General features: G+C 35.5%; 1 protein-coding gene and 1 non-coding gene across 2 annotated transcripts in view; both read right to left on the bottom strand.

The window, feature by feature from the left end:
* The window catches only part of PHTF2 (putative homeodomain transcription factor 2), a 115,390-nt gene that overhangs the window by 23,174 nt on the left and 64,879 nt on the right, over positions 1–27,337 (bottom strand). The window contains exons 4-9 of the mRNA XM_061197645.1: positions 21,418–21,487; positions 20,689–20,847; positions 16,631–16,796; positions 15,529–15,693; positions 5,832–6,018; positions 3,827–3,982 (exon numbers count right to left, since the gene is read on the bottom strand). Of these exons, the coding sequence (XP_061053628.1) occupies positions 3,827–3,982; positions 5,832–6,018; positions 15,529–15,693; positions 16,631–16,796; positions 20,689–20,847; positions 21,418–21,487 (903 nt within the window). The remainder of the gene's footprint in view (positions 1–3,826; positions 3,983–5,831; positions 6,019–15,528; positions 15,694–16,630; positions 16,797–20,688; positions 20,848–21,417; positions 21,488–27,337) is intronic.
* Positions 18,410–18,482, bottom strand: TRNAG-CCC (transfer RNA glycine (anticodon CCC)). The gene has a single exon. It is a non-coding gene; the product is annotated as a tRNA-Gly (tRNA).

Below are 27,337 nucleotides of genomic sequence, written 5' to 3'. Positions count from 1 at the left end.
CCCACAGTGAAGCTATTCTTTCATTCCTCAGACAAAAATCTTTCTGTGCCTTCCCACTGCTCTCCTGCATAAAGTTCACATTCCTTCACCGAGCATGCTTGTCTTCAAATGTGCTACTTCGGACTCTGTTCTCTACTTCTCCTCCAGTGACACTGGGCTACGTCTTAGCCTCTAAACACAGCTTGCTCTTTGCCACTCTAGCCTCTGATCATGTTCCTACCCCTTACTGTAATCCTACTCTCCTTTAAAGCCTACTCAACAAAGTGTCAGGAAAATACCATCTCTACCCCTTTCCAGCTGTCTTTCCTTGTTTCTGAGTCTTAGTTTAGCCACCTACCAATGGGGAATAAAACTACCTACCTTAAAATAGATATTAAAAATTAAATGAGCACTGTAGCTTTTAATACAAACCTAGTACAAAGGCGCTCGACAAATGTTAAAGGTACTCTCTATTTAGAACAATTACTTTGTCCCTGAAGCGAGTTATTATTATTTATATTCATCTGATGATAAATTTTGCATTGTTGTCTGGCATCTGTAATATTGTCTGTGTTAGATGTTCATGTATTTCATATTCTCAAATAAATCCTAACTCTCAAATACACTGTAAGTCTATGAAAGACAGAAACCAAACACTACTTTTTTTTGCCATCATTAGCACAGGTAACAAAATGTCTTAAATGAATGAGATATATTATTGATAATTTATTGATATTAGAGTGGGATACTAAATATATATTTAGTGTACTGATAGAGTATTTCTGGGAGGAGGGTTGTTTGAGGGAGAAGTAAAAATTTTCCAAAAGAGTTGAGCAGGAAAATGAAAAAAGAAAGAAAAATAATACAGAAAGAGAAAAGGGTAAAAATTAGTCAGCTTTCTTTCATGAAAAGCACTCCAAAAATACTTCCGATTCACTAATGTCAACCAGAATATTTGAAGCATAAGCAGTTTTCATCACAACAGTTTTCATTAGATAGCAAGACACAGACTGTATTAAGTAATCAGTAATTGCTAATCCAAAATTTTTGATAAAACTAGCTTATTATCTATAACTAATTTCTGATGCAGACTTGTCAATCAGATACAGAAATAAGTAATAGGATTAAAGGCCTGATGACTGTTTAAGTGAAACTAATGGGTGATTTCAGGGATAAAGAAATATGTATAATTCTTTATAAATGTATTTTGTCAAATACTGATTAATAAGTGGACCATTTTACAAATGTAAAATCTAAAAATTATTGCCTATAATTGTTTACATTTCAAACAGAATTTTATCTGCAGTATTTAAGTAGTTAGTGGCCACTTTAAATTTCACTACAAATTGCTGAATTAAGCTAAAAAATAGGAAATTTTAGAACTGAAGAAAATAGCTCAAGTTAATAGCTCATTTAATACAATTTGTTCTGCTTATTTCAAATCTTTAGACAGCTAAAACTGAGGATACAATCATATCAAGAAAGTTTATTTATTTGAACTGAAATAGATGAAGGGAATAAGCATTTATAACATAAATGCTTTGTGCCTGGCAATTATGCATAATCTTATTTAAACTTAACAATCTGATGAGGCCAGTCTCCTTCCCTCCCCACTGTATAGAGGCAGAAACTGAGACTCAGGTAAGTTAAATAATTTTTCCAAAGTCACTTAAGTAGTCTGACTCCATGCCCATGGTTTCTTCACTATGCTTCCCATCAAATGCTGCCTTCATCAGATGAAAAGCTAATCCACAATAGGGAATAAAAATTGAAAGATACCTGCAGAGTTAAACAAAGCAAGACAGAGCTAGGAAACAGGACAAATGCTTAAACAGAGCTACCGGTTCCCGCAGGACACCTCCTGTATCTCAGATAACCAAGTAATTCAACCACCATCTTCCCAACAAGAGACTGGAAGAAGCCAATCAGATGTAGTAGATAGTAGAAAAAGGCAAGAAACCAGGGTGGGGGTAGGGTTTGGGGGTTGAGGGGTAAGAGGGAGGAGGGTTAGGTGCAAGTCCAACACACTGAATGGCAAGATCACTACCTCATCCCCAACCCCCTTGGTGCCAAACACCATGACAGCATGGTATAATATCTACCACCCCCATTCCACCAGAAGATTGGATGATTCTTCCTGAAAAACTAAATGCCCCTGAAAAGTATATCTATAGATGCTGACATCTGGGAGGCTTACAACAAATGGCTGGGTCCCTGACCAGTACTCTTAAAGTGAGGCCCACCAGTCTTACCCCTGCAAAAAGTGCTTCCCCAAATGATTTCTTTGTGCCTCACCCTAAAAGAAAACAGTATCACCAGTAATTTGAAGAGTATAGTAATAAATACATATAGATGCAAAACAACGCTACAAATACTCTGTCTGAATTTTACTTATTCAAAGGAGGTTGTGTTTTGCTTTTTCAATAAAAAATAAGAACAACTTTGAAGGTGGTTTGACTTGAGAGTAAAAAAATTTGGAACTGAAATACAGCCTTTTAAATATTTTCTAGTCTAAAGTTCCTCACTTCACAGATGAAGAATTTGAAGACCAGATTTTATTTTTATGTAATCTTTTATACCACTTTTAAAAAGATTTAAAACAACCAATGCCTACTAGCTAATTATCAGCCTTACTTAGCTTGGAATCTGGAAGATTTTAAGAAACATTTATTTAAAAGTTAAGATTAGTAGAATAATGTTCTGCCCTTCAAGAATCTCAATATTTCAAAATATAGCTGCAAACCAAGAAAAGTAAAGATGAGGGGAGAGAAAAGTACCTCTAAAGCGAAGTAATTTATTCTATAGGAGAGTGGAGACCTCCTTCTATAGGAGGTCCTGAATTCTTTCCAGGACCAACAGACTTCTACCTGTGCATGGAATAAGACTTTGAATTTCACAAGCATGGTTAACTGGCTTAGGAACACTAAACGGTACATCAGATAATGTGGATGAAGAGGCAATGAGCAGACATACTGGCATTAGTGTCTTTCTAATGGCAGCCACTGAGAGAAGAAACAGCCATAGTCACGTAGAAAGATTAACTAGAGGTAAAACCACAAAGAAGAGTGTACAAAGAACAAGTAACTCTTCTAATCTTAAAACTCTCAAGCTATTCATATTCCAGCACAGCATTAGATTTTTCGCAAGTTTGACCCTAAATCATCAATAAAAAATATATATATTCTAATACAGTACAAAAAGAGTAGAAGGTAATGTTTATCAAAAAGTGACGTAAAAAGTAATTCATGTGCCTTCAAGCAAGACAATGTATTGTCCTTAGAATAAAATGTGAAAATAGAATTGAATGAAATTTTTTTCTATTTAAATATTTCAAGAGATATAATAACTTCAAGAGATGTGATAAAGTTGGAAAAGGGTTTGGAGAAAAACAGACATTAATAAAGAAAAACAGAATCAAAGAAGAAAAAGGAATTGAATTTTATGGGCTGGGCGACTTAACTGGTGACAGTAACATGAAGGAAGTCACTTAGAATAATAACTTTGCTACAATCTAGAAGTTATAAAGCCTTTCAAATCGTGGAAAAGACTAACATAGGAGTTCACAGATTGTCTCCCCAGGATCTTCTTTAAAAGGAAACAACAAACTCAATGTATGAGTCTTCAGAGATAATGCACAAAACGAATACAAGTGTGTGGCTATTTATCATGTATGAAATACATTAATCTAAAACTGCTCCTCTGTAAGTCCAGATCATGTAACAGTAAGATATCGAGACTGATGGGAAATATCTGTTATTTCAATAATCATAAATTTGTTGAAAAAAGTTGTAAATTAAAAACATACAAAATAGATATATATGTACAGATGCAAGGCTAAAGTATATACCTCATTAGGGTAATGTTTCTTATAATGGTGTGACTTTCTATTCCGAAGAATGCTCTCAGAAGTCCTGTCTGCATGACGGCGCAATGGGTATCCTGTTTCTGGACCTTCTTCACTGGAGACTTCATCAGAGACATTTGTTACTGTCCTTTGGGTATCCTAAGTTAGGAGTATAAAAAGAGAGTTGTTGGTAATTTCTGACTAACCTTGCAGCTTTAAAACTGCAAAATTTTAAATTGTACATACATATACACATATACCTTCAAATACCTCTAAAGATCTCAGAGTAATTGATTAGTACTACCTGATTTTCTAAAAAATGTCTTAAATCAGTGACTAAAGTAACTCAATAGTCACTTGTCAAATATTGTTCTATAACATTTCTGTTCACAAAAGGATTTGAAATGGCTTACAAAATTGAGAACGTAAAATAGTATAAAAGCAGAACAGAGACCCTTTAAAGGAAGCTTGAGAGACCTAAAATGAATTACATTATTCTCACAAACCGAAAATGCTATCAATCTTAAGACCAGCACTGATTTAATAATGGGTTATGAGGCAATGAGGAGGTGATTGGTAGCTGAATGAAACACATATCAGGCAGACAACACCATGTAAATATTGATTTTTTAGAGATAACCAGATTCCAGAAGTTCTGAAACTGAGAGACTCCAGAGCAGATATTTTACTGATACTTTCATGTTCCTCTTATATGACGTTAGTAGGTAATACATACCTGGAAATGTGTTTGAAAACTGCATGACTAAAAACTTAATTTATTTGTTGACTGATGCTAGTGATGTGAGGCTCACATTACCAGAGAGTTAAATGCCTCAAAAATCTAAAATCAGAGTAAGGGACTCTGATTCATTGCTGCCCCATGCTATTTATTATATAGCTACAGGTACTGAAAATACATGTACTGCCAAGCAATAACACATACTTCACTCAAAATAGAGAATCCTCTTTTCTTCCTTCACTTTCCTCAACACACATGTTCATGCTTACATTCCTAAATATAACAAAGGTAACATCTTTTAATTTGACCATATATATATATATTTTTTTACTGTAACAGCTTTTAAAGAATAAATTATTTGGGCTTCCCTGGTGGCGCAGTGGTTAAGAATCCGCCTGCCATCGCAGGGGACACGAGTCCGATCCCTGGCCCGGGAAGATCCCGCATGCCACGGAGCAGCTAAGCCCATGCGCCACAACTACTGAGCCTGCGCTCTAGAGCCCGTGCTCTGCAACAAGAGAAGCCACAATGAGAAGCCCGCCCCCCGCAAAGAAGAGTAGCCCCTGCTTGCCTCAACTAGAGAAAGCCCATGCGCAGCAACAAAGACCCAACACAGCCAAAAATTAAGAACAAACAAATAAATAAATAAAATTAAAAAAAAAAGAATAGATTATTTAACCAAAAAACTTCAGGGAAACAAAGAGAAAGAAGATATTACATTAAGCTTTGTTACAATAAACCCAGGGTTTCTTCTGAAAAAGTAAACAAACAATTGTTATCCTTAACAAATATTTCCTCAGTAAGATTTTTTTTCAAATTAAAAACAAAACAAATGTGCTGACACCAAAGGTAACAAAGGTAGGAAAAATAAGGTATTATTTTCTTATAGAGAACATTAATGGAAAACCAGGGTCCTAGTTCAGTGTCTAGAATAATTTAGATGTTCCATTTGAAATAAATTCTTACACACACACAGAAATGGGGAAATAAAAAGTAACGTTTAACAAATATCAACTATAAATTATAAAGTGCTTTAACATTTCAAAAAAACTGGAGCCATCAATCAATTCAGAAGGTGCCAAGTTATACTGGAAATCAGGTTTATTCACACTACTTTATCTGATTTTCAGCTTCATCAGTGTGATCTGTAAAGGCTCACAGAATAAATTCTGGAGAAAATACATATACTCAAGGGCAACTACTATGTCTAAGTCACTTCCCATTAACTAATATAAAATCACACAAATTACTTTTAAAAATCACACTTACTTTGCTGGGAATGTTCCTCAGTGTTCCTGTGTTCCAGGTTGCCTCTTCTGGTCGAAGAGTTTCACACTGAGGTTCATGGCTTTGTACTCCATCTTCGCTGCTTTTAACAGTCTTTTTCCCATCAAGGGATACATAGCCATTGTCAGTCTCAGTTGATTTATCAATTGAATTCTTTGCTTTCTTTGATCTAAAAAGGAAAATATGTGAAGCATGTTACGTGGACTTAGCTTATTTTAGATAGGTTACCAGCAGAAATTATGATCTGTTAATAATTAAATCTGGTAGTTATTTCTCAGCATTTTAATCACTACCTTATTTTTACAATAAATAATTCAGAAATATAATATCTATCATAAAAAATAAACATGTAAATCAATGTCCTACTTCAGCTTATTTTATAAATTTTAAGGTCTTACAAATAGCAATTCTAAGAGACATGCCCTAACTTACCAAACAATTCTTGGTCAAAATCACCTGGTCTGGACTTCCCTGGTGGCGCAGTGGTTAAGAATCCGCCTGCCAATGCAGGGGACACAGGTTCGAGCCCTGGTCCGGGAGGTTCCCACATGCCGTGGAGCAACTAAGCCCATGCGCCACAACTACTGAGCCTGCGCTCTAGAGCCCGCGAACCACAACTACTGAGCCCACGTGCCACAACTACTGAAGCCCGCGCACCTAGAGCCCGTGCTCTGCAACAAGAGAAGCCGCCGCAACAAGAAGCCGGCGCACAACGAAGAGTAGCCTCCGCTTGCCGCACCTAGAGAAAGCCCGCGCACAGCAACGAAGACCCAACACAGCCAAAATAAATAAATAAATAAACTTATTAAAAACATGATTAAAAAAAAAATCACCTGGTCTTTGAGCAAAATCTAGGATCAAAATTTTGCCGATTTTATTATGGTTAATAATATATTTTTAAGGTCTTATTTTTTTAAGAACTACCTCAGTAATTATTAAGTTGCAATCAGTGGTTTAACTTAGTTTTAATACTCTCCTTTACCCAAATACTTTACCATTAGTATGGATACATAAATATCTCTGATAAATTCATTTTAATATACAATGGAGACACAGGACCTTTTGTAACACAAAAGCACATGAAAAAAGGGAAAATTTTGTACAAGATTCTACATAATGGAAGAAGTAAAAACAAAGAACACAAAGAAAAAGAAGTAACCTCTTTCACCCATTGAAATACTCTAGAAAAAATGTTAGTAATCATGTAGCTTACAAGTACCTAAAAGACTACAATTGAGGTTCTTCATTTTATAGGTATTAAGTTTTTCTCAATATAAAAAATATAACATGGAAAATAATAAACCATTTGATTAATAGGCAAATGCTTGAAGAGTCCTCTTCAGAGACTGCAGTGGGTGAAAGAATGGCTATCCAAAAGAAATATTAGTAGAAACATAATGTAAATCCCACATAAAATTAAAATGTGCTCAATGCAGATTAAGTCTGTCATAAAACATTACTAAAAAGCAATTGTATTTAATTATATTTAAATAAATTCCCTTGAATTTTCTCCAAAGTATCAGTTTTGCAAGACAGGAAAAATAAAACTAGTATATTGCCTTCAGGCAGGTCAAAAAACAAAAGGACTTTCAAATGGGGAAAAAATGTTATCTTTAACACTACAGTTACTCAGTTCTATTGGAATCTATCAGAACTGTGCAGGACCTTAGAATTCATCTATGCTAAATATTCATTTTGGAAACAAGGAATCAGAAATATAAAGAGGTCTAGGCGACTTATTTAAGGTCACACAGCCAGTTAGAGGCAAAGCTGACATGAGAACACAGACCTTCTGACTATGAGGTTAATATCCCCCACACTACCTCCAAACACCCACTCTCCGAGAAACTGCCTGTTAGGATTTCTTCTTAACACACTCATCAAAGCCTAGACAATTTCTGTCTCGTACAAACAGGCCCCTTTCCTTCCTGACCTTCTCTGCAAGACTACTAAAGGGGACAGACAGGCCATACCTCCCATACGCTCTACAGAGCTCTGATGCTTTCTGGTCATGAAGAACACACCTCAGCAGAGCTGCAAGACTCGAAAGTCTAATCTTCTGACCCTTTTCTTTCTATATTACCCTAAGAGGCATGGAGAGACTAAGGGAATGAGCCATAGAACAGAGATCATTTAAGAGTGGCAGAGGGAGGGAGGAAAATGAATTACAGTAGAGCGGAGAAAGGGCAAAAGAGAAAATAAAAGGTGCAGAGGAAACCTGTGACCTTCTCTGCCTAGAGAAGAGACAGAAATGCCAGTTATTAACTGTTCCCTTTACCTCTCCCTTGAATATTGTGCAATATGTAGATGTGGAAAAAGACCAAGGGAAGTGAAGTTACTTGATATCTTAAAAATGTGAGAAACTCAAAGACAGTGAAAGTGTGTGCTGGAAAGGTATTTATGAAGCTTCATGGAAACTGTACTGGGCTGGAAAGGGAGGGGGAAGGCGGTGAATAAGGTGAAGGAAGACTGAAAAGTTGATAGAACAGAACCATTAATCAGCCAGGATATGCAAGAAGAGAAACTTATTTGGGAATAAAGATAGAATGTTGGACCTGAAGTGCCTGGGAACATCCTGAGAAAGATCAGTAGGCAGTTGATAACACAGGCCTAGAAGCCAATGGTCAAAGCAAAAAAAAAAGTAGCTGTCAACTTGCAGAGTGAACCAGAACCCTAGAGGGCCAAAAGACACAGGCCTACTGAAAAGGGCTTTGACTCAGTAATAACGGCTGCTTTAAGAATTTTTCTAAGGGGAATGTATTCTTTCCTTACCAGGACAGAGTAAAGACCATGTTAAGCCAGGGGAAAGAGTACTAGTAGCACTCGTTCCATATACCTTTCCTTTCGGCGATCTCCTACTTCCTCCCTACTTCCTCTCTTCCTTATCTCTGCCTCCTTCCAATCTTCTCTGGGTTGTTTCTCTCTCCCAGTATCTCCTCAAAGTACAAGTAACACTATCAGAAGATATGAACAGCAAGTTACTAAGCTACAGTAGCTATCTGATACTTCTCTTCTGCTAAGTGCAGATAACTTGCAAACCAAGCTGAAATAACAAAGAAAACACTAAATGTAAGTACCAACCTCAGAGTTTACAAAGCAGCTCAAAATACAAATCGAGGCAGCTTGGCAGTGGCTGGTAATAACAGCACTTGCAAAAGCACTGTTGGAATGGAACAGCAGGAGCAGCCCAGCAACAGCCAGTAATGGCAACTCATTTGAAGGCAATTTTAGGGCAGGGGGCCAGGTACAGCCCAGAGGGGTTGGGAGATGGGATACATACAGAAGATTAATTGAATAAGTATATTGAGGACAATAGGAACCAGATTTTTCAGTGATAGAGAAGGAAGATATAGACAGGAGAAAAGATAAAATGAACTCCGCGGTATTTTATCTGAATTGGAACTACCACTGCAAATTCATGGCTTATATCGAAAGAAATAAATATAAATGTAAAAGGACACACACACACACACACACACACACACACACACTTTCTAGCTCTGTCCACTGAGAAGGCCCCAGGGTAGCAACACCACAATAGCAATGAGCGTATCCAGCATTCAGATCTTGGTTTCTATATACCACTCTCCTTGAAGAAGTGACTCATTCCAGGCCTGAGGCAGAGGAAGTACAAGTTGAAGCTGGAAACATTTTGTTGTGCCAGAAAGTAAGGAAGGGTTCAGAGAATGATAAGGACATGCCAAAAAGACAAAGAAACTGCTCAAAGGGGCTCCCCTGGCCAAATTGAAGCCAATCTAATATCAAAACAAATAATGAGAGCAACAAATTAAAAAAAATAGAAATCCATAAGTAAATAATTAAGGGAAAGCTCTTCCGTAAAGTAGAATGCCAAGTAATAAATGTAGAAGGAATGACAGAGTTAGAAAAATTACCATTTGGCAACCACCATAATAATAATTCAAGCAAGAATCATCAATGGATGCTAAAACCAGAAGGTGAAGGTGGGATGAGAAATAGGTTATTTTTATAGTTAATGTATCTCCACATAGGGCATTTGTTGATTATAAAGGAAAAAATAAGTAAATTTACAATGGAGAAATATAGCAGACACTATCTTAATTGAGTGATTCATATAAATATCACTAGTAAGGGAACAAATCTACATAGTTTGCCACCTGACAGGATGCAATGATATTGCTGCCAAAAATGCATAACTGAGTTTAATTATGAAGAAATATCACACTACTAACTCAGTGGTATGCTGCTAAATGTTGAACAACCAGCTATCCAGGGGTAAAAAGCTCTTGTTTATAGTGTTCCCTTATTTCCATAGTGTAAATAATCCTACCACGGCCAATTTCAAGTACCAACTGACAACGCTGAAGACAGCATTGGGAAAAGATACACATATTCAGCTCTCACAAGTCACTTGGAGCTAGATCCAGAAAACCACCTGCACAAACTCAAATTAATAGACATTCTACAAAGTGACTGCCCTGTATCTTCAAAACTGTGAAAAACATGAAACTTGAGGAAAGACTGAAGTCTGTCCCACAATGAAGGAGACAAGACATGACCCCTGGATGTGGCACATGATCCCAGATTGATCCTTTTGCTGTAAAGGATATTAATAGGGACAATTAACAGAACTGAACTGGGTCTCTGGGCGAAAGATACATGGGAGTTCTTTGCACTGTTCTCTCAACATTTCTGTAAGTTTGAAATTGTTTCAAAATAAAATTATATATTTTTAAAAGTACAAACTGATTACTTTAGATCTGAGCATCAGGGACATGCTGACAGGAGAAAATGTAGGAGAGTTAAGTTCCAATAAAGCAGGTTAGAGGGTCAAAAATTGTGACTGCTCCAGGCAAGGTTTAGTTTTACCACTGATTGCTATATCATTCATATTGTCATTAATTGCTGAAAGTAAGAACTTCACAGAATTATATTAATTTCTCAAAAGGAACATAGGTTACCAAGACTCATATATTTAAGTAATTCTTCCCATTCCCTTACAAAAGGGGGTAAAATTATTAGGGAAAGACAGTGGGAGTGAGAGATTTATTTTTTAAATATATATATATTGTGAAATTCTACTTAGAGTATATTTTTTAAAGGGAAGTTACTTCTATTTAAGTGAACTTAAAAATATGTAAAAAAAATAAACTGAAGTGAGCTAAGTATTTTGATTTTTTTCCTTTCTTTTTTTTGGGGGCAGGGGATCACTTAATAGAATTTCCTCCTTCTCAGGGGAGAATTTAGTGGTTTTTTTTTTTGTAATTGCATTTTTTTTTTGTAATTGTATTTTTTTTTTTTTTTTACAGCATAGTGATTCAATATTAACAGCACTTTGATTTTAAAATAAACACATGATTCTAAATCATCATTCCCTATCAAAAACAAAAGCAGGATAGAAAGAAGCTGGTTAGGAATTATTGTCCTACAATATAGAAAGAAATGGTGCTTTTTAGTATTATTCACAGAAAGATCTTACCTTTTGACAGCTACACTTTATGCATATAACACACTCACTTAATAAAACCAGAGTTAACAATAGTTTCTTAGACCAACCCAAACACTATGAGTCACAGGCATCTGGGCAGTGAGGTTAGTAGTATGTTGAAAATGGAGACACACAAGTCTACACTGATTTTACGTATTCCATGATAGAAGCAGTATTTCCTGCATTTGGATTTTTTTTAAATGGAAGTAGAGTTGATATACAATATTATATTAGTTTCAGGTGTACAACATAGTGGTTCAGCATTTATATACTGCTGCACTGGATTCGGAACAAAGAGCATTTGCAAAGATACAATGTGCAATTTCACTGCCATGGTCATGGCTTATAGTTTTATAACTAGCTAGTAACTAATTAACACTTGAGTCTTTGGATGGCATGACCTGTGTACAATTTTCTTTAAAGTATTATGCTTGACATTCAAGAAGGTTAGCTCTATGTCAAAAATACTCTTAGGAGGACATGACTTTACATGTAGTATAATTACCCTAGTTCCTTTGTGAGATATAGTGAGAGACAATTTGATTCTTTTCTTAAAAAATGCAAACAAATGTACAATCTACACCATAAGTAAATCATAAAACTGAATTTTTTCACATAAAAACTTTAGCCAAAAAGTTAACACAACTTTTAAAAACTTACTAGTTTATAAAATATCAAATGTATTGTGTCAAACATGAAAACCACTGTGTTTCTATATTAAAAAACCTAGCCAGGTAATCAAGAACACTCATGATACTCTGTCCTGCCATGGAAAAAACGTTGGAAGTATTTGTTGGTGCTCTCAAAAATATTCAGAGGTATACAAATTGAGCCAACTGAAGATCATTCTTTCAGTATTAAAGGACATTAGAGTTGCTAGGGGGAAGTTAACAGTAGCAGATAACTCTTGTTCTAGAACATAGTATGAAATTTCTGGCCTTGCTCTCATTTGCACAAGGTTAGGAATCAAGGAGGAGAGGAGGTTAGAGAAACAGAATGCATAAAATCTCAGATATAAGAAAATGACACAGGGGCCTACATATAACCATCACTGCTATCTGGAGCTATGCATATACCTTGATTACATGCTAACATAGCCCTTCAAAGACTTTTGGGACCCTATGTTTCTCTAGGTATCCTCTACCACACATAAGTTTGAGAGGTGTGTACCAAATTGGGTTTATTTATAGTACCTGTAATTTTTCTAGGACCAGTCCAACTCTAAAATACAGTGACTCTAGCAAATTTAATAAGTTATCTAGTTGTGGCCATAAGATATTCTTAAAAATCTGGGATATACTGGCATTTACACAGTCTTCATCCTTGTCTGTGGAAGACATCCAATAGACCTTCACCCAGTCTATAGCTTAAATGACTGAACTTTTTAAACTACAGTCAGTAAAAACCAAATTTTAATCCCTGTATCAAAAATTTCTGGTGGGACTGCATACCATTTTAACTTATATTATGCAGTATACTCCATTCTGTGAAGAAAATCAATTTATTGAATCTAATTTTCACTTTAGTGTTAAAAACAGCAAATATGGAAGCTAAACAGAACAGAATCTTCAAGGTAGGTCAGTCACGCATAGGAAGTAACAAGTAACCTGGTTTTATTCTGATATCTGTCTCTAATTCACTAAGTCAATTTATATGTTACTTTTTCTACTCAAAAAAGAGCATAATTTCTACTGACTTTGTTTTAATGATATTGTGATCGTCAAATGAATCTTAAAGGACATGAAAGAGTACTTAGGATCCATCTGAATTTTGAAATAGGTATTATGCTGAAGAGATGTAAAATCTACTCTTTTAAATATTTATTTATTTATTTTTGGCTGTGTTGGGTCTTCGTTGCTGTGCGTGGGCTTTCTCTAGTTGCACGAGCGAGGGCTACTCTTCATTGTGGTGCACGGGCTTCTCACTGCGGTGGCTTCTCTTGTTGCAGAGCACGGGCTCTAGGCGCGTGGGCTTCAGTAGTTGTGTCTCGAGGGCTCTAGAGTGCAGGCTCAGTGGTTGTGGTGCACGGGCTCAGTTGCTCCGCGGCATGTGGGATCTTCCCGGACCAGGGCGTGAACCTGTGTCCCCTGCATTGGCAGGCGGATTCTTAACCACCAGGGAAGCCCCACAATCTAGATGTAATTCTTCCTATTTAATCTTTCTAGTAGCAACTATAATTATGCTAACTTAAGACAATTAACTGATATTAAAGTGCTAAATCCTTAGGAAATACGGTTGATTTCTACATCTTTTCTAATCGATACTTTGTTTGCCTTAGTTTTCTTAGGTTTGTAGAATTCTTTTACAATAATTCCCAATTTTTTTCAAATAAGAAATACTATGCCTTATTTTAAAAAGAATAGTTTTATCTTGAGAATGAAATGTACTTAGAGATGATAATAAGTAGCGCCTTTCTAACATATAAATACAGGATGTTAAAAATAGTAGTTTTCATTCTAACATCTAGAAGACCATCAAGTCACCAAATACAAGGCTTAGATATTTGTGTGGTTATGCATTTATTTTCTCATCAGTTATGCTAATTCAGATACCTTAATGGAAGTATCCAGTTTTTCAACTTGTTATCACCAGAAACAATTTTAAGTCTCAGTTGATATTTCAGTTTAAGCCCTTTCTGATTTATCAAAGCCTGAAACACCAAGACATCATCAAGATTCCAGAACTCAGTTTAGAACTTCTAAAACTAACATTTTTCTTAAGAACTTTTTGTACCCAATATTTAAAACAGTCTCATTCATATGCTGGCAAACTAGGTCCCAAATGAGACAGCTGAAAATACTGCATCTTTAAAAACATTTAGATTATAGTTGTCATGATTAAAGGGAATAAATCCAAAGGGATTTAGCCATTATAATATCAACTACTAGTAGTCAAGGTCATGCTACAGCCCCAAAAGAGGAAAATTAAAGTCTGAAACTCATTTGACTAGAGAAACATGGTAGAAATCTAAAGGCACCAACCTATTAATTTAGGAGGATTCTGAATACTACATAATAATACAACACCAGTTTCAGACAATGAAAACAACTAAATGATCCCCCCAAAGCAAAACATATCCACTATGCTATTTATAATTGCTTAACAGAAAGTCTTGAGAAATGTTTAAGAAATTGACTCTGCAGTGATAAAACTATCATATCTTTACTGTCAGAAAGCAGAGCTATTTATATACATTTTTTAAAAAGACTAACAGAGAGAGAGACAGACAGAATCCAACCCAAGTTAAAAACAAAACAAAACAGGGATTTCCCTGGCCGTCCAGTAGTTAAGACTCTGTGCTTCCAATGCAGGGGGTGCAGGTACGATCTCTGGTTGGGGAACGAAGATTCCACATGCCAGCGCAGTGCGGCCAAAAAAACCCCACAAAAAGCAAAAAACAAAACCAAACCTGTATCTTCTCTGGAAGAAGACTAAGTGGCTGAAAAAGTCAGAGAATCAACTTAATGCGACATTACTGCAAACTATCAATATTAAAATTTGGGAAAATTTCCCCCCAAATTACAATCAATAAGAATATGCCATGATAAAACTGCTTAATTGTATAATGCATGATAAACTTTATCATAAGAGCACAATCACAAACTGATAAAACAATGATATTAGTAGAGAAGTTAACAAAAGTGACTGTAAATAGTTACTTGCAGTATCCCTTTTCTTGATTTATTAACTTAGCAACTTTCATCAGTTTTGGTAAATTTTTATTATGGTACAAACTAAACAAAAAACCCAAAGTACAAAAACAGAATTTCATATTATAGTATATATTTTATTCTTTCAAATAACAATACCTATATGTTTTATTTTAGATAATTGAGGCTAAAAAAAAGTCATACAACTCACATGCCATATTAATAAAGCCAATTTTACCTATAGTGCCAATAAAAATAAAATACCCAATTTAATAGAAATAAAATAGTGCTTGAGAAATCACAAAAGAAACTAAAATCAAAAAATCCTAACTGAATATACTTTGATGGTATACATTCATTCTCATATAGATGTATTTACATATATATCAAAGTAAACTTTATGGTCTCTATTTTTTCATTACCTATAGCATTATAACTTATCAAAATAAAATCCATAATAGGGCTGTCATATTTAGTCATTAGTACTCATTACCTGAGACTCGAGTGCCAGAAAAGGGATAGTGCATTTCTATGCCATATGAAGTCTTGAATAAATACAAACCCTGATAAAAAGAAAGCAGCATGCCAGAGATCTCTGAAGACAGCGCCAACGCTGTAAGCGGTGCTTGTACCGTGGCTCTGAACTGCTCCCTCCTGTGTGTTATCTGTGGTACTAGAACCATCTCCTTCCCTATGTACTTCCAAATGGGCTGCTTTTCTTAATTTCCTTCATTAGAAAAGATTAAGAGTGGAAGGTAGCTTTAAAATTTTAACAACCACTTTCTCGGTAGTACATTTAAAAATTTGGTAAACATAAACACAGGAACTTTAATACACAGTAAAATTCAGATTGCTGGATAAAAGTTATACCAAATATTAAGTATATATTCAAGACCAATTTCTATAAATGTTAAGGTACTGTTCCTTGCTCATACTGACAGGTCAGTGGACATTAGGCTGTAAGGACAGCATTGGACAGATATTTACAAAAGCATTCCTTCCCTATTTGAATGCCACCTATTGGCAGATGAAGAAAGAAGAAAATTTAAATTGGAGAGAATTGTAATCTGTGTGATCAGCAGTGCTATTTATCTAATGAGGTATTATTATTTTCAAAATAAAGAGGGCTTAAATCTCAATATCCCAAAACTGCAAATGTCGCAATCTCTTAGCAACAATATTCAAAAGAGGAATTTCTCCCAAAGACCCTTAAAACACAACTCCATTGTGCTAAGTGGCCAGTAAGACTTGCTATGCTTACGTAGTCAAAGGGCAATATTAAACAGCTTCAAATGACATTTAATAAATGGAATTTAGCTGAAAAATTTCCCTGACTTTTGTTTTTGCCAAAGTACAAGATTTTGTAAACAGTGGGAATTATTAGCAATGCCAGTTAACGTGTATTCCTTACATTGATATTAAGTGCCTCAGCAATGAGCTTCAAGAAAGAAAACAAAAACAAAAACAAAAACAAAAACAGGTATGGGGTCTCAAAATGGCTCTGAAGCAAATAACAGAAACTAAATCATTCAGTAGCTGATTCTGAAGCTCACTGCTTTATTTGAAAAAGCAACTTTACAAGATAACATTTTATTCAAGTCAAGAACAAGCCTGGATTCAAATTACAAAAATCTACAAAAACATCACTTTTAAACAGACAGTACCTTCTTCTTTTACCTCCTGTACTTAGCGGAGGTTTGGGTGTTCTCGTTGAAACAATCTGGCAGTGCACAGTTCCCAGGAGCAGCATCAGCCATATCGGCCCAATCACTTCCGTCAGAGGTATGCTATGTGGGCTAGAAGCGGAACAGAATAATACTATTGCGGCAACTACAAAAAGGGAAAGAAAATACATTTAATTATAGATCTGATAGTCACTTCCTCAAAACTTTAAAAATTGCTCTAACATTGTTCCTTGCCAGATAATTTGTCTAAATTTAAATGAGTCTAAAAGTTACTCCAGACAAGCTCTTTCAGACTATTTTATTGTTTGCCCCTGGCTAACCATGCCATTCAGAAATAAATTCTTGGAACAGGGTAACAGCCAACATGATCTCTAAAGTACACACCTTAATACTGCAATGAAAACTAGACACATAAATCTAAAGGCATTCTTGGTAAGATCACAGACACCCTCCTCAGTTTAGAGGAAACGGGGGACATATAAAGAAATAATTAAAACACCTGTAATGGACTGAACTGTGCCCCCCACCTCCATTCCAAATGTTGAAGTCCTGACCCCCAATGTGACTATCTTAACAGATAGGGCCTATATGATGTAATAAAGGTTGAATGAAATCATAAGGGTAGGGCCTTAATCCAAAAGGACCAGTGTCCCTATAAGAGAAAAGAGATACCAGAAATCTCTCCCAGCTCATGCACAGAAGAAAGGCCATGTGAGGATACGGCAAAAAAGTGGCCGTCTACAAGTCAGGAGGAGAAATCTCCAACAGACACCAATCCTGACAGCACCCTGATCTTGGACCTCCAGCCTCCAGAACTGTGAGAAAATAAATTTCTGTTGTTTAAGTCCCCCAGTCTGTAGTATTTTGTTATAGTAGCCTGAGTAGACTAATAGAGTATGATAGATAGGAAAGATATGTAATTAAACTGGAGGTTTACGAAGGAATTCTGATGGCTAACTCTCAGAGTTAATGTAACTCTGAGAGAATAAGTAGTTGACCAAGTACGTAGAAGGAAAAAAGGGCTACCCAGGCAAAGAGAGTTACCCCAAAAGCATATAGGTTACAAAAAAAGGCATAGAATGTTTAAGAAAGAGTAAAGAGCTAATTTAGTCTGGTTAAAATTGGGGAGAAATTCAATAAGAGACTGACTGAAAACTTGGCTTTTTATCTTGAAGGCAATGATAATTAGGAAAATTTAGAACCTAAGAGGCTGGTTTGGATTTGTAATTTAAAAGGTAAATGGACAGAAGGTAAAGGCATTAGGGCATGACAGAAGCAAGAAGTAGGGATGGAGCTGAGAATACATAGTTGAGATACTTAAAAGGCATGTGACTGAAGTGAAAAACTTAAGTAGTTATATAAACCCAGTCTGACTGCAAATGATTCTTTCTACTCTTCAGGAGATGAAGGTGGGACAGAGAATGAGGACATAACTCAGAGCACTATACCCTACTCAACATGCAAGGAGGTGGAAGCACAGGGGTTTCTAAAGGCACTAGCAGACTGCTGAGGGTCACTAGGGTCATATCACGGCTTTGTCACTGGCTACGTAACTTGGAACAGGTTAAGTCACTTTTTATTTTTAATATTTATTTATTTAGGCCACGCCTGGTCTTAGTTGTGGCACATGGGATCTTTGTTGCGGCATGCAGGATCTTTAGTTGCGGCATGCGGGATTTTTAGTTGCAGCACGCAGGCTCTTTTTTTGTCGTTGCTGTTGCGGCATGCAGGCTCTTAGATGCGGCATGCGGGATCTAGTTCCCTGACCAGGGTTCGAACCCGGGCCCCCTGCATTGGGAGTGCAGAGTCTTAACCATTGGACCACCAGGGAAGTCCCTAAGTCACTTTTTAAACTAAGCTTTACTAGGAGAGTGTTCAGTGTTCAATCCTTATAAACACTAATAATGTTAACCTTCGGTTTGGAACTGAAAATACCTCTTTTTCATGCCTGATCTAAGCTGTGTTCCCTAACCGTAACCCTATTTAATTTAGGCAAGCCAGTAAGTGAATTTCAGCCACAATATGTGAACTAGTTACACTGCAAACTTGTTTGCCTTCAAATACTAGAAAGCAACAATATCAAAAAAGCACAATGCACAGTGGTTACAATGAATGGTACTGATTAATTATCACTCTAATAAGCAATTGCAATTTCTGACCACTTTAGAAGAAAGTGTTCTCCTCTAGGTAAACTAGAGAGCCTTAGAAGATAACTACAAGTTCACTCCCTCTTATGTATATAAGATATACCCTGGCTTAAAAAAAACTTTACCTAAATAGAAGTCTTTCATTTTTATTGTATTTTCATTTACTTAAAAGATATTATCTTTTACTTAGCGTTTGTTGATAAAACATATTTAAATAATCATTCAGGATTATGACTGTGTTTTTTAAAAAAATAAAAGACATTAAAGAGACTGAAAGGGTACCACCAAACTAAAATCGTTGCTTTGTTAGAGGGATGGAATGTGAGCGGCCTCTTCTTTTAGGCTGCAAGCGCTCGGGAGCGCTGGGCATTTTGCGCTGCGGGCTGCTGTGATGGGAGGCAGCGTCCCAGAGGTGTGACGCATGTGGCTCGAGGTCAGACTGCCTGGGCTCGACCTGGACTCTGCTACCCTTGGTGACTGTGTGGCTTTGGGCCCTTGGGTCCTTCAGGTCCTGTGTCTGTAAGCTAGGTATAATAATAGTACCCATTCTTCACTGGGTTGTTGTTAAGTATTAAATGAGTGTCTGTGAAACACACTTAGAACAGTACATGGCACGTAGAATTTCAATACAGAATGAGGACAGTCTCAGAACACAAAGGTTAAGAGGAAAAACAAAAACACGGCTGAGAAAGGAAAAATGAACTTCAAGGCTGCATAAAAAAAAGACTGGTGTGCAGTCAGAATGGCCATCATCAAAAAATCTACAAACAATAAATGCTGGAGAGGGTGTGCAGAAAAGGGAACCCTCTTGCACTGCTGGTGGGAATGTAAATCGATACAGCCACTATGGAGAACAGTATGGAGGTTCCTTAAAAAACTAAAAATAGAACTACCATATGACCCAGCAATCCCACTACTGGGCATATACCCTGAGAAAACCATAATTCAAAAAGTCATGTACCACAATGTTCACTGCAGCTTTATTTACAATTGCCAGGACATGAAAGCAACCTAAGTATCCATCGAAAGATGAATGGATAAAGAAGATATGGCATATATATACAATGGAATATTACTCAGCCATAAAATTGAGTTATTTGTAGTGAGGTGGATGGACCTAGAGTCTGTCATACAGAGTGAAGTAAGTCCGAAAGAGAAAAACAAATACCGTATGCTAACACGTATATATGGAATCTAAAAAAAAAATAAAAGGTCATGAAGAACCTAGGGGCAGGACGGAAATAAAGACAGACCTACTAGAGAATGGACTTGAGGACACAGGGAGGGGGAAGGGGAAGCTGGGACGAAGTGAGAGAGTGGCATGGACATATATACACTACCAAATGTAAAACCGATAGCTGGTGGGAGGCAGCCACATAGCACAGGGAGATCAGCTCAGTGCTCTGTGACCACCTAGAGGGGTGGGATAGGGAGCGGGGGAGGGAAGGAGACGCAAGAGGGAAGAGATATGGGGATATATGTATATGTATAGCTGATTCACTTTGTTATAAGGCAGAAACTAACACACCATTGTAAAGCAATTATACTCCAATAAAGATGTTTAAAAAAAAAAAAAAGACTGGTGTGTATGTATATGTCGGGCTGCATTTGGAAGAGACTGTAATTTTTAAAAATCCTCTCAATTTGTATTTTTCTTTAGCCATCCACAGATTCAAATTTTCATAAAATTATTTTGGAAAATAACTGCTTTGTTTTCTCCAACATTTTTAATACCAAACTAGTTGTGTCTTATTAAATGAAATATCACAATAAATGTTTATTTTCATACTCAGTAGTAGTTTGCATATGTTAGAAATAAAAAAGCCTTAGTAATCCTAAGAACAAAATATGCTGAAAGTTAAAAGCAAAATGCATTTCTATCAATTATACCTTGAAGAAGATAAAGGACTAGAAGCCAGAAAAAGATGACTTTTGATGTTACTTGTAACCACCACCGGAAGAAAAAGGGAAAAAATACAACTCGAACAATTCCCTTTCTAGTCAGAGAAGTCCATGGACTTTCAGGTTTTGCCTTAGCAAATGCAGACCCTGAGAAAAGTAACAAAATGACAGAGAACATTTATTACTCTTTAATTTCCTTAAAGAAAAAATTTCAACATTTGAAGAACAATAAAACATGAAATTTTATTTTGTACTATGAGTGGGAAATGTCCAATTTTGGGTAAGAGACGCTTTTAAAAACATTATTCATGTTATATTAACTCAGGTACTTTGGGGAAAAAAAACTATTTTTAACTGAATAACAGCAAAATTTCTCCCACATATTTTATAAATACAAGACAATGTTCAAATGTCAGTTCCAGTTAGGAATTAAAAATACCACTTTAATTTTTATAACAAGCCTTATAGTTTGCTAGGCAAATACGAGCTGCTTTTCCTTTACACTTATTAGTTCTTGGAATGATTCTCAGTGGGAGAAAAGACTAGTCAGTGATATTTAAATGCTTCCATCCTCTCTTTTTTTTTATACTATTTCTGACTTCATTTAGACTCACATTGCTTCTATTTCTACAAACATATATATCTAACCCATTTTGAATTCTGTTTCTTCAAGGTCAATTTCTAACTTCATTAAACATTTGTTTATTCAAGACTCACCTCTTACAAGATCGACATCTATGAGATCTGGTTTCACATGTGCTGTTTTCTTTGGTTTATTCCTTAACCCCTGTAATATATTAAAAGTAGTACTGATAAGAGAGTAGATCTTTAAAGTCCTCATCACAAGGAAAAAAAAAACTGTAACTATGTATGGGGACAATTATTTAAACTAGACTTACTGTGGGGATCATTTCTCAATACATAAAATATCGAATTATTATGGTTTACACCTAAAACTAATATGTCAATTATAACTCAATAAAAAAGTAGTATTGAAATTCATTATATATACATATATTTTTAAAACCCAGAATCAACACTTAAAAATTTCAATTAAGAAGGAAAACTTTAAGTAATATAATGGACAAAAACTAACACGTTGTATATTTGTTACAAATGGAACGCAACTGTAGTATTGTAATAAATTTTATTACCTTCCCAAAGGGTAAATTTAGGCACATACGCAACATGTCAGGCCTACTTATTACTAAAAGCATAATTCTAAAACAAAGACTATTGCTACCAATCAATTTGGATTACAGCCTGAGATGGTCCAGGAGACTGTGGTGACCCCAGTGTTGCACAGGAAAGTGTTGAAGCTGGCTAGGGGAGCAGTGGCCCTGAAGGGACCTTAAGGTGTGATGCTGGGGGCATTCCTGCAGAAAGCAATGGATCACAGAGCTGAGAACAGACAGGGATGCAGACTTCTTAGCAGATGTCAGCATGTAGGGGTGAGACCCAGAGAGGATGATGCACATCTCATGGTTGCCACTATCTTCACATGCCAACCACTAACCAGACCACAATGCAACCTTATCACCTCATAACTTAGATGCCATGCCCAGTAGGAGGATGAGGGAGAAGGCAGAAATCATGAATTGAATTAGTTTCAACTTGGAATTATTGAACACTAAGATTAAGTTTCTGCCATCAGTGTACAGAGTTAGAGTAGGGGTAGAGATCAAAATCAATGAAAAAACTATCAAAAAATAAATTACACTTTATAACTTAAGACTAGGATGTTAAGAATTGGAGGAGCTTAGGCTAAACTCCTTGGAATCCAAGTGCTGAGCGATGACACAGTGTTGCAATGATTTGCTTATTGTTCATTCAATCAACCAAGTACCTGGGCAGTAAATCCTTTGTTTAGCCCTAATCCAAGTAACAATGACCCCTTAAATTAAAAATTTGATCAAGTACTGCTTTTATCTAAAACAAAGAATAAGACAGCATTTGAGCTCAGAATTAACTAAGATGTTTAAACCAAAAATGTACCCTAAAATCAAGATGCAATTAACCTCTGAACTCCTTCAAATAGTCTGTCCATGTGAAGTTGCAAACTACCCACAGATACAAAAACAAAAGAGAAAGAAGGGTGAGGGCTGAAGACATAGCCATGATAATCTTATATACAGTCAATCCTCATATTCATAGATTCCGTATTTGCAAATTCACCTATTCACTAAAATTTATTGGTCCCTAAAATCAATACCTGCTGTGATTTTGCAGTCATTTGTAGACATGCAGAGAGTGAGAGTGGCAAAAAATTTGAGTCACTCAATGTTCACATTCCCAGCTGAGGTCAAACAAGGCAACACTCTGCCTTCTTGTTTCAGCTCTCGTTTAAGTTCCTTTTCACAGTCTATTTAACATCAAATCTTTTTCATTTTTTGTGTTTTGTCGGTAATTTTGTGGTTTAAAATGGTCCCCTAGATAGTGTTGACATGAGGTCCAGTGTTCCTACGTACAAGAAGGCTGTGACGTGCCTCACTGAGAAAATGTGTTAGGTAAGCTCTGTTCGGGCATGAGCTGTTGGCCATGAGTTCAGTGTTAATGGATCAACAACATATATTAAATAAGGTGTCATAAAACAAGGTTATGTATTGATCAGTTGACGAAAGTGTTGTGACTAGGGACTCGCAGGAACTTAACTCTGTATTTCTCCTAAGAGCAACAGTCAATATTCACTAATTCAGTGTTCATGGCGACTTGAAAGAATATAACTACTGCAAATAATAAGAAACAACTCTATCTGTACTTCATTTCCCATTTTAATGTCATGACAGAGTGGCTGATAGACTATAAATCATTCCCAATATTTTGCAAATTGGAAAGGCAATACTAATAATACATATATTTAAACAAAAATTCATTAATCAAGCACTATTCAAATTTGGCATCAAGTTTATTATGATATTTTACCTTTATTAGTGCCAACAAATTTGAAAACAGTAACATATCTTAATTTACTTCTGTCTTTTATATATTATTTTTCTAGCACTTTGAAAATAACCTTACTGCCAATGTTTATAACAAATCTGAAGCTTAATTTACTGCTGTATACCTAAAATTTTCATCAAGATTGTTTTAAGAACTTAAAGCCCTTATAAAAGGAATAGTAAATTGTTTTGATTTATGCAATTATGTTGTTTTTCAACATGCTCATTCTACTTGACCTTTTTAATATGTGGTTCATTTCCTATTTTATATTTTATTAAAACATTTATTTTGAGCTACATTCTAAAGTCATAGCATAATTGCCAATTTCGACAAAACTTCCCCCTCAAGGTAGCCTATCAGAATATGTAAAAGGTTTAAAGAAAGATAAAGAAAAATTTCACTGACAAATCTTCTAACATTAGTGACTTTACTCACAAAAATAAAAGATATTAGTACCGAGGTGTCAGCCTTCATAAAATGTGATTTTAATTAAGTAGATATTTTAAGTTGGACAATTTTTAAATTGGTTTAAACTACATTCACACAAAACAGCATAGCTTTCAGTACTAAATATAATTATGAACCTTCAAGAAGTTTAAGTGAGTGAACAAACAAAAAAGGAAAACTAACTTAGTTTCAGAAAAAGATTTTTTAAACTACTGGTTTAACTAGAAAGTAGAAATTATCAAGTACTATGAATACAATTAATCTCCAAGAATCCAAATAATATATTCTTTATTGAATATACACTTACACTCCTATAGTACATTCCTAAAGGGCAATGACACAAATAGTATGAAGTTTTGAATTTTTAAAAATATCTAAGCACACAGATAATGCTGAGCCAAAAAGCTTACAAGTTCTGTTTAAGTTTAGAAAGTACTTCTGGTCAACGATCCAGACTTCACATGCATGGAACTATTATAATACGTAGACTCTATCAAAGGACATAACCATCAGTTTCACTTTCCGGAAATCCTGTTTAGATTCCCCCATCCCTTTTTTCCTTTACAATGACTTTAAATAACATAGTTTGTTTTGTTGAAGCTTTACAACTCTAGTACGTACTAAAACACGGGGAAGTCCACATTTACTTTTAAATTTGGGTCAAGGTGATCAGAAAACTACAGTTTTCAGTTATAATTTCTAAAACGTTTAAGAAAAAATCACTTGCAACTCACAAAAGACTTTACACTTTAGCAATATCAACTAGGGTTTTTAATATAAAAAAAAATTCCAAGAAATATATTTTCATGGCTTTCTTTGATTTCTTTAGTTGTTGCTCACTGCTTTGACAGATAATAAAAGAATCGATTACCTAAAAGGACAAACTCAATACGTTTGTTAGTGTTCTCTAAGCAACAGGTACAGTGTTTTTGTTCTTTTAAATCAAATATTAACATTAATACACCACAGTTACACACTTCCCTACCTTCCTTAGAATAAATACAAAATTATTTTACACTATAAATAATTTGCTTCCACTAGAATGTTTAACAAGAATGTTACGCTTGTCAACAAATTAACCTTTTTAATTCAAAATAACAAAAGTAAGTTTTAATACTGTTTTTAATTCTTCAATTACTATTACAAAGTACTATCTTTAAAGGAAGGACAAATTTCAGAAACAAGTTATAAGTCTTAGCCTTATTTATTTATTTATTTATTTATTTATTTATTTATTTATTTATTTATATTTTGGGGAGGGGGTTAAATTTCAAAACACATCCAAATGTGCCAACTGGTAACACAATCTCTCAAGGTACTTAACAGTCCAACAAGTTGAAGACTGTCAAAGAAAATAAAAGATTTCAAGGCATCTTACTAGACCTCTCTGCTGCTCTTTATTTGTTTAACTATTCCAGCTCTTCGTGATAGTCTCAGACCGTTGTCTCATGGATCTCTCACTTATCTTTCCTCCTTCACTTACATCTCTTTTTTTTTAACCTATCCATTAAATGTTGTTTCCCAGTGTTCTGTTCTCAGCCTTTTTCTCTCATCATTCAGTGTAAATCCACTCACTCCTATAGCTGTATCTGTATAATGTGTATAATACATAAAACACCCATATATATATGGGTAGATGAAATACATAATTACAAATGAGATAAATTCAATTAAGAGAGGGATGTATAGTTCTCTATTGGGATGCAAAGTGGGGAAGCAGCCCTGGGGAGGTTAGGAAAGATTTCACAGAGGAAGTGACTCATGAGCTGAGTTTGACAGACATTAGAGAGAATGAGGAAAACATTCCAGACAGAATGTTTTATACACACACACACACACACACACACACACTTTACATATTGAGGACTCCCCAGTCTCTCTCCCAAGTATCACCTGGATATTTCTAAAACAGAATTCTGTATCTGCTCCTCTTCTAATATTTCCCACCATACTTAGTGCTGCCTTAGTGAAGTTGTTAAAATAGAAATTTAATCAGGTAACTTTTTCTGCTTAAAATCCTTCAGTGTCTCTCCCATTGTTCTCCAGATTATGCCTAGACTCCTGAGTAAAGCAGTTAAGCCCCTTCAAGATCTGACTTCCATTTCCTTTCATGTTTTACTCCTAATCACTCTAATCGCCCTCCTCCATCCAACCTATTAGCCATCAAGTCCCTTGAGGATTCTGAGTCAGTCATGCTCCTTCCTTCCTTCATGTATATTTTCATATGCTCTTCATTCTGTCTGGAATGTTTTCCTCATTCTCTCTAATGTCTGTCAAACTCAGCTCACGAGTCACTTCCTCTGTGAAATCTTTCCTAACCTCCCCAGGGCTGCTTCCCCACTTTGCATCCCAAGAGAGAACTACACATCCCTCTCTTAATTGAATTGATCTCATTTGTAATTATGTATCTCATCTACAAAATTATAATCTATTTTATCTTTTTGTCCCCATGATTTAATCCTATATTTAAGACATAGTAGGTGCTCACTGCAACTTTGTTAACTGTATTAATTCTTCATGAAAATAGTTCAAAGATTAAAATTAACAAATGGCAAAGAATCTTCCTCTTCATTCTAGATGATTAAGTTGTCTAAACACTGAAATTTTTAAGTAACTATAGACATTGGTTTTCAATCTAATATAAACCTTTCTGCACAAAATATAAACTGTCAAGCAACTAAAGTAACATTCTCTGGGCCAATATTAAGTTTAGCTCGTGCAGGAACACACTGATTAGTATCATCTATGCAAATGAAAAATATAAATCTTATTACTGAAAAGGTGTGACTGCTGAGAAACAGAACAAATTTAGTTAAAAAATAGTTTCCATGTTAGCAAGGTAGCCTATGAGAATGTCTTATCAGCGTTAAATGATTACATATTCAAGAAGAAACTATGAACTACAAAAACATTTCAATTAATGCTTTACTTTCCTAAATTCTTTCAAAAAATGACCAACTTTTCAGCAACTCTATTTGCGTCCAAGTCATTCTGTTAGTAGCACCAAAAAGCAGATCTCAATTAAGCAGAGCAGCGTTTGCACAGGATCACTCAGGTGGGAAAAATCCTGAAACACTTACCAGTTTAATAAACTGTACAGAGCAATGACAGCATCAAAAGGGAGGAAAAGCAAACTAGAAGTATAAGGTGACAAGTGAAAGGGGAAAAGAGCTGACATAAAATAATCATTAGAAATTAAATTTTAAAAGAACAGAAAGATGCTAAAGAGCAAAAAAAGAAAAATCATCAG

Source organism: Eubalaena glacialis, chromosome 8, assembly GCF_028564815.1.
Source record: "Eubalaena glacialis isolate mEubGla1 chromosome 8, mEubGla1.1.hap2.+ XY, whole genome shotgun sequence".
NCBI lineage: Eukaryota > Metazoa > Chordata > Mammalia > Artiodactyla > Balaenidae > Eubalaena > Eubalaena glacialis.
The sequence above is the reverse complement of the archived record's forward strand: the minus strand, read 5'-3'. Positions and strand labels throughout refer to the sequence as shown.